Source organism: Heloderma suspectum, chromosome 11 (genome assembly GCF_057233095.1).
Source record: "Heloderma suspectum isolate Gila_16-S chromosome 11, 16-S_ref, whole genome shotgun sequence".
Lineage (NCBI taxonomy): Eukaryota > Metazoa > Chordata > Lepidosauria > Squamata > Helodermatidae > Heloderma > Heloderma suspectum.
The window spans coordinates 28,420,000-28,428,647 of NC_139468.1; the positions used below are offsets into that span (position 1 = coordinate 28,420,000).

At 45.7% G+C, this 8,648-nt stretch overlaps 1 protein-coding gene across 3 annotated transcripts; it reads left to right on the top strand.

Moving 5' to 3' along the window:
• The first annotated feature begins 408 nt into the window (after positions 1-408).
• On the top strand, positions 409-8,056 carry MRPL46 (mitochondrial ribosomal protein L46). 3 transcript variants are annotated; one of them, XM_084817339.1, is made up of 4 exons: positions 409-627; positions 2,749-2,947; positions 4,961-5,134; positions 7,867-8,056. In XM_084817339.1, exons 1-4 carry the CDS (start codon positions 418-420, stop codon positions 7,965-7,967), a joined length of 684 nt encoding a protein of 227 aa, XP_084673465.1. In that variant the 5' UTR covers positions 409-417; the 3' UTR covers positions 7,968-8,056. The 3 variants fall into 3 exon arrangements, with proteins under 3 accessions (XP_084673465.1, XP_084673464.1, XP_084673466.1); XM_084817338.1 differs by having other exon boundaries at positions 7,514-7,936; XM_084817340.1 differs by lacking the exon at positions 409-627 and adding an exon at positions 1,235-1,641 and having other exon boundaries at positions 7,514-7,936.
• The last annotated feature ends 592 nt before the right edge of the window (positions 8,057-8,648 follow it).

The following is an 8,648-nucleotide window of genomic DNA, read 5'->3' on the forward strand; positions in this document are numbered from 1 at the left end:
AGGATTGCGACTCAAGTGTTTAACACCCCCCCCCCGTGTTTTAAAAATCACACCAAAGAAGAGGTAGCTCACCCCAAGAGCCCCTACATTTACTTCTACCTTATATTTCCTTCCTTTCTTGTTTAGGGGCATGTCCAGCACAGCTGCAATAACAACCTCGGATTTCTGCATCGATTCCCATGGGTAGCTTCCAAGCCCCGGCGAACTGAGAGAAAAAAGATGTTAGCGGATCAGGCAGTTTAGCCTGTGTGTCCCTCTACACTTTTCCTATCTCTGTGCGAAGGGCGGCTTCCCATGTTTCCCGGAAATGCAGGCTGCGTACAGCTCTTCTCTTTCCTCTCTCTCTCTCTCTCTCGTTCCCTGTTTCTAACGGTGCTGGGTTACTAGCGCGGTGCATTGTGGTCCGGCGGGGGCAAGATGGCGGCGCCCTTCGGCAGGGCTTTGCTGGGCGGGTCTGTTAGGGCTCGGTCCATGGGGCCCTTCCGCCCTCGCTGGAGGGGCCTTTTTGCCTCCGCGGCTGCCGCGCCGAAATGGAGGCTCCTCGGGGCGCTTTGCTTGCAGAGGCTGCCCAGGATCACCCAGGCAACGAGCCCGGAGGAGGAGGAAATGGCTGAGTTGCTGCGGCAGGTGACCCAGGGAACGGGGCGCATGCGCGGAACGGGCAGTGTTGGGGGCTGGCGGGGGGAGGGCTTGAGCGTGCCCCCTCCCTTTTAAGAGATTGGTACTTGCTTTTAATTTAGGATGGCCACTTAAGACTGGCTCAAAATAAGAGGGAAGAAAGCACAAGACAAGAGGACTGCGATTTGCATATGCAAATATATATGTGTAGATGGAGTTTTAGACATAATTAGATTTATTATATTTCTATACGGCCCCATAGCTGAAGCTCTCCTGCAGTTCATAAAAATAAAAAAAACCCATTGAAAATATATTATGCAAAGTGCAAAATCATTTGCATACAAACGTATAAGCAGAGAGCACACACACAGACAACATATACCTACAGTTTTTAAACAATTAACGAAAGACCGTCCAGGATCTCTTCTCGATCATCCCCGAGTGCGGGACTTGGAATAATGGGCTCAAGTGACAGGAAGCCAGATTTTGGCTGAACATCAGGAAAATGTCCTGACTGTTAGAGCGTTACAACAATGGAACCCACTATGTAGGAAGGTGGTGGGCTCTCCCACACTGGAGCCATTCAAGACGAGGCTGGACAGCCATCTGTCAGGGATGTCCTGACCGGTATTCCTTCATTGAGCAGGGGGTTGGACTCAGTGGTCTTATAGGTCCCTTCCAACCCTATGATTCTATGTTTCTATAATCCAGACCCTGATTCAAAGATCATTTTGTGCTCCAAATATACTATAAATTACGATAATTTAAATAGAAACAGTACATTTTACTGTAGTGTGGAAGACTGGCCAGGTGAACTGTGCCTGCGCTGTCCAGTTGCTTGCTATCAATCCTTCATAAAGGTAAAGGTGTCCCCAACCAGTTGTGTCCAACTCTAGGGTGTGGTGCTCATCTCCATTTCTAAGCCGAAGAGCCGGCGCTGTCCGAAGTCGCTTCCGTGGTCATGTGGCCGGCATGACTGAACACCAAGGTGCACGGAACGCTGTTACCTTTCCCGCCAAAGTGGTACCTATTTATCTACTTGCAATTTCTTGCTTTCGAACTGCTAGGTTGGCAGAAGCTGGGACTGAAGACGGGAGCTCACTCCATCACGCAGCACTCGGGTCTCGAGCTGCTGTCCTGCTGACCTTCCGGTCTGCAATTCAGCGCCTTAACCACTAAGCCACCGCGGCACCTTATCAATCCTTGATAGGATTCTTTAAACCACAACTGGGCAGGATAACCCTTCAAACAGAGCAGGGGTGCAGAACCTCTTTCAGCCCAAGGACCAAATTAAAACTCAGAGAAGCTATCTAGGGTTTACTAGATAAACATTTTCTTTAACTAGAGTCCTGAGATCCTCCAAGTGCCAAATAGTGGTCTGTGTGTGTCTGAAGGATACAAGCTTCGAATGAAAGAACAGGGTGCTTCTCAGCACATGCTCAGACTGGAAACTTGTTTTAGTACAGGAACTCAGCTTCTGGTTCTTTCACACACAAAGCCACACATTTTCCCCTAAGCCAGGGATGGGCAAAGCATGGCTTGTGGGCCGAGGTCTTGTGCAGCCCGCCATGGATGGCCTACCCCCCTCCCTTTGGTACACTGCCCCACAATTCCCCATCCCTCTTCATCATGGCACAGACCCCAGTTTAGGGAGATAAGAATCGGGGTTTTGGGATTGATGAGGAGTGGAAATAAAGATTTGGGTGCTGATAGATGTTCTGAGGATCCTCTGGGGGCTTTTGCTTATTGCAGCAGGATCCCCAATATAAGGGAGCTCTATTTCACCATAACAAATACATTGCTGGAGATGTGAAGGCTTGAAAAAATGTGTGTGTGTGCGCGGGGAACCACAGATTTTTTTTCTCTGTGCCTTCACATTGTTACTAATTTTGCAAGACACCATGGTCACAACCACCGCTTAAATGGCATTCCTATCCTGAAAACAGAGAAGATTGATTCCCAGGATTCTGCTCCAATCCACTCTGTTTTGTGCTATCTATGCTACATGTCACATACTGCAACAAAATCACTGTCTTGCAGACTTCCAGAGTTCCTAAGCAATACAGCATTCGCGAAGGTGATTTGCAGAAACTTTGTCTCTAGATCTGACCTACTGGTTTTGCTCTCCAGATAGAGATAGAGAAAAGCTTGTATTCAGACCATGAACTCCGCTGCTTGGCAGAGGAGCAGCGTCTGCAGAGAAGGAAAGACAAGTTTGATGATGTCGACGATGACGACGACACCGGGAAGGAGATTGTGCTGGCCCAAGATCTTGAAGACGCATGGGAACAGAAATTCCGGAAGTTCAGTCCTGCCCCACGGATAACAGGTTCAAGTCCATGCTTCCCCCATGCTGGAACCTTGTTGGGCATGCTTGGTTCTGGCTGGGCTCTGACTTAGTTCTAATCTAGTGGAGGTGGAATGCAGGGCAGCGTGCTGGGAAGGGGGCTGCTTTTATTGACTGTGTCTACTTCTTTTGTAAGAGAAACTGGATTGTGTCTGAAGGGGAGCTGTGTTGTGTGCAAGAAAAGGGGAAAGCAATACCACTTCCAACTAAAACACAAACATATTCAAGCCTTGCACTGCGCCGAAGGGAATTGTATGATTTATTCATACAGTTGAAGGTACCCCACCACCTCAAAAAAAGACACATAGAAATCTGATTTTTATTTTGATTCTCACTCCACCTACATTTGACAAGTCCTTTGATTTATCTCCCCCCAGCACACGTACACACACAAACTTAAAAAAACACCATCATCATCACAATATAAGCCAACCCAAGTTAATCACTTTTAAATACCACTGATTACAATAAGCGCACTAGAAACATATTTAAAGCTTCAAACTTTAAATATATTTGCTGAATTGAGTCTGGATGAAACAAAGCGAACTCACATCTTGCAGTTGACAGCAGCATTTTGTTTCAGGTCTTACTTGTTTTGTTTTTATGTAGTTCAGCATTGCCAATAATTTCAAGAAGTTAGATTCCTAGAGGAAATTGCCTTCCTCTGCATGCCCCTACCAAAAGAGATGAGGAGGGTGGCAACTAAGGAGAGGGCCTTTTCAGTGGTGGCACCTCAGTTGTGAAATACCCTCCTCAGAGAGGTTCTCCTGGTGCCTGCATTGTGGTTGTTTTGGTGCCAGGTGAAGAGCTTTTATTTTCCCTGGGTTTTCTTAGTCCTTCAGTTCCCTTTTTAAATTTGTTATTATGTTTTTAGATCTTTACACTGCTGCTGATTTTTACTTTGGTTTTATTCTGTTTTAAACTTGTAAAGGTTTTATATTATATTTTATCATGTTGTGTTTTACGGTTTTAATTTTTGTGAACCTCCCAGAGAATGTAGGCTGTTGGGCGGTATAGAAATGAAATGAATAAATAAGATACAAGCCCAAACAAAAAAGTAGCCCTACTGTCCATGCAAATGTAACAGCCATTTGTGGTCTAAAAGGACCAACTTAATTTCTCTACTTGTTCACCTCGAGGCAATTCTTGGTGACTGGATTGATCATAGTTGAGCATCTGACTGCCTAGTAGAGTGCTCACATTTCAGCTGTCTGAAAGAAACAGTACAAAATCTGGCTAAATCCAGGTGTAAAGGTAAAGGTGTCCCCAACCAGTCGTGTCCGACTCTAGGGTGTGGTGCTCATCTCCATTTCTAAGCCGAAGAGCCAGCGCTGTCCGAAGACGCTTCCGTGGTCATGTGGCCGGCATGACTGAACACCGAGGTGCACGGAACGCTGTTACCTTTCCCGCCAAAGCGGTACCTATTCATTGACTTGCAGTTTCTTGCTTTCGAACTGCTAGGTTGGCAGGAGCTGGGACTGAAGACGGGAGCTCACTCCGTCACGCGGCACTCGGGTCTCGAACTGCTGTCCTGCCGACCTTCCAGTCTGCATTTCAGCGTTAGCCTGGCTTAAATGATTCGTGAATTCAACTGTAGACTTTTTGAAGAAGGGCAGTTTATTTTTAGAGGTAGATGTTGCTAAAAGGTCATGTACTTCAGAATTTCACAGTGCCCTGAAGGTATTTGTGTCAGAGCCCTACAGACAAAAAGCTGGCTTTAATAAGTCACCATGTTGAAATTAGACATGGAACTATTTAAGTGACCTTTTGAAGAAGAGTACACAATTTTGCCTGTCACCTGAAGGTGCGAAGGATGATGCATTTGCCAGTGGCATCTAAATGCTTGCTAGCATGTTGTCTAGGCAACCTGTACCCAGTGTTGCTCCTCAGTATGGTCTCATATAGCAGTTCCGCAAAGACTTTTGGGAAACACACCTGGATTTGTTCTTCTCTAGCAGTCTGGATGTCTGTGATATTGGATTCTTCCCTTAACAGATGCTGACAGAAACAATGATCGGACATCTTTGAACAGGAAGCTGGACCAGAACCTGCTGCTGCTGGTTAAGCAAAAGGTTGGCAGTCAAGAATTTTGGCTCTTACCCCAAACAGAGTGGAAAGATGGGGAGACTCTGCGAGCCACAGCAGAAAGGGCCTTGGTTACCCTCTCAGGTTAGTGACGTGTGTGTGTGTATATTCCGTATTCTTCCCCTGTTTCTTTTCCTCCTACCTCTGTTTGCTTCCCTTTTCTCTGTGTCTGTTTTTAGACTATCAGGGCCTTGGCATCAGGAAGTTGTCCCTTCATTCTTTCTAAGGTATCATGTACATAAATGGTGCTGCATAAATAAACATAATACCCCTTTATTATCTTTATTTGATTTACATCCCACCTTTCCACCAAAGAGTAGTTTCAGGGTGGCAAACAATAATATGAGCAAGATTAAAACAAGTTTTTAAATTAAAACAATCATGTAGACAAATACATTAAACACAAAAACACAACAGTAAAATAAAGAACACTCAACACATTGAAAATCCCCTTCAGCAACAGTCCAGCTTAAATGCCAACAGCCTGCCTGAATAAAAACTTCTTTATCTTCCAGTGGAAGGACAACAGAGAGGGAGCCAACCTAGCCTCCCTCTGTAGGGAGCTTCAGAGTCTTTATACTAGTTTGTGATTACTGTAATGTGTTTGGCTCATAATGGAAGTCTGTTAGTTTTTATTTTAAGTTTTATGTAGGAGTGTGTGTGTGTGTGTGTGTGTGTAAGCCAGTTTGTTCTTAATTCAAAGATACACAGGGAACTAAAAACTACAGACTTCAGCTTATGTTAATTAATAGCTTGTGCTCTTAAATATTGTACTGCACAATGCTTGCCGTTTTCTACCCTCGCTCCTTCGGAAACACCTTTTACCCTCTTGCCAAGTGGCACATGGCCCTTTGCAAATGTATGTCTTTCTTAAATGCATATCCTGCCCAACTTTCCAAATGGAAACTGTGAGCGACCTTTGCAAATTGTTCTGTGAAAATGGTGTATCAAGATTTCTTGCAGCACTTGGCAACTTGGGTCAAGGCAGTAGTCCTAGTCAACATCCTGTGGTCGGTCTGGGTTTGAGGGCATTATCACCTGGTATGAGAGCTGGAGTGCCTAGTTACTTAGAGGCAGAGCTGGGAATCAGGAAGTTCCTGGTTCAGACCTTTCCTCTGCTGTGAATTTGGTGAGAAGCCTTATGTCAACCATTTCTTTGCAGCCTCAGTCACCTATTTGCAACATGGAGATATCAATATCAGAGGAGGCTGGCAGCTCTGATTTCAGTGGGACTGTGAATCCATTCTGGATTTCAGTCAGAACCAGCCAGAACCATAAGGGAGCCATCCAAGGTGTTGTACTTGATTTGGCAGCTTGGGTAGCGCCATTAGAGTTCTCACTGGTTCTGACTGAAACCCAGAATAGATTCATAGCCCCACCGAAATTGGAGCCACGAGCCTCCACTGATTAAAATTATCTTATAGAGTTGTTGTAAAAACTGTTGAGAGTGTGTATGCACACAGGGTTCCATAAATCCACTTGCCACTGGTGGGCACTCCTGACCCATATGCCAGTCACAAAGATGCCCTTCTCTCTCTCTCTCTCTCCCCCTCCCCCCCCCCTTAACTGGGGAGGACTTGGAAGAAGATAGTACGAAAGCAAAGAAAACCATCTCCCCCCTCCCCTCCTGAGTTTCTTTGCAGTTCATGAAAAACACAGTAGAGTTAAGGTGTGATTCTTTTCTTCCTCCGCATTGGGTGTTTGCTATTTATGCTTTCTGCAAAAGCCCAGTGAATAGGCAAAGACAATACACCCTTACCCTAAGGACTTGGGAAAGGGTCAGTTGTGACCACAAATAATGGCTGTGTTCGCATGTAACAGTAAGCCAAAATTCCTGGCTTACTGTGAACATGCTGGTGCACACAGCCAGTTCACTTCACTCCCACTTTGTTTTTCATATTTGCATGAATGGGAAAACAAACCATAAATACTTAGTTATGTCCAACTCTGGGATCCTGGTTTGTTGCTCCCAAACAAGCCAGGATTTATAAGCCCACCACTGTCCCTGGCTTGTTGCTGGCTTGGAATCCTCCCTTGTTTGGGAGCAAGAAACCAGGATCCCAAGTTTGGACACAACTCTAAGCTAAACATTTTGTTTTTAGTCCCGCTAATGTATAGGCGAACAGATTACATACTGTACATAGCAAGCCAGGAATCCTGGTATACCATTAGGTGTGAACACAGCCATTGGCTGGCTAGTAAGCCAAGCCCAGCTTTGGGGATCCTTATATGCAGTGCTTTGAATGCATGTTATAAATGCTAAATACTACTGCTGTGTCAACCCTGGTTTTTAGTCAATACTAACAAGAATATTCCAGCCAAAGACAAGCACCTTAAAAATGGGTGCATGAGCAAAGTTCTTGATCATTAGGCATAGACTGTTCTTCTGCTTTTGCAGTATCGCCTGCTCTGACACGGATGTTTCCTCCTTTTTCCCCCCTGCCTCACGCCTGAACCCACAAGGAACCAGTGTTGAGGCCAAGTTCCTTGGGAATGCACCATGTGGCTTTTACAAGTACAGGTTACCCAAGGCGGCCCAGACAGATGGCTGCATAGGAGCAAAGGTGTTCTTCTTCAAAGCTCTCCTGCAAGGCAACCACCTGCCTTTACCCAGTGAGAAATCAGACTACGTGTGGGTCAGCAAAGGAGAGTTGGCGGACTACTTGAAACCCGAGTACCACTCCCGGGTCGCTCAGTTCTTGGTGGACTTGTGAACACTGGAGCTGTTTCCCTTGCCAACCTCAAAAGTACAGGGAGCAGCCTTGCATGGCAAAAGATGCTGTTGAGTGTTTTGTTTGTTTTTTATGCATTTTCAGGAGTCATGTTTGGCCGAGGACAAGGACCCTGCCTGCTTTTGTCTCTGCTGAATAAAGAGTCCAAGAAGTGTCAAGTTATTTATTTATTTGGAGTATTTTAATGCAGGTCCTTAGCCAAAAAGCTCCCAAAGTGGCTTACATATAATCAATTAAACAAGACAGTCCCTGCCCACTGGCTTACAATCTGAAAAGACGCAACGCACAAGGAAAAAGGAAGGGGTGTGTGTGAATTCTTTCAGCAGGGCTAGTGGAGAAGGGGAAACAGGGGCATTCATTTCCCTCCACTCAGCCTGCTGGAATCTGTCCTATGTTTAAGCTGCATATATGTATCCTCGCCTCCCAGTAGAGCTGACTGAACGCTCAAGACGGTGCAAATAGCTGCCTGGCATGGCAGAACTGGAGGGGCATAAGGCTAACTGGAAAACTCCTGTTTTGTGGTGGTGCGGGCAGGTAATACAGCCCTGCCCCTTCGGGCAATGCATCCTGAGGCTGGTAGCAATTCTACATGCAGATGTGAACACATGTGCAACACCTTGATTGCAGCCGCTTAGAAAGTAAATGGAGTGAAAGCTCTCTTTGTTTTTTTTATCTATGGAGCAGAGGACCGGGAGTTACAATTGATAAAGCAAGATTGGCGTAGTGTGTGTTATTTTTTGCCTAGCACAGACAAATGGTGTTTGTTTTCCAAAGCGTTTGGCAAATGTGTCTTCTCCTTTCTGGCTTTGGTGCCTCAGTAATAGACAATTAAGGACAGAGCAGTGCACAGTTCCTTTCTATGTGCT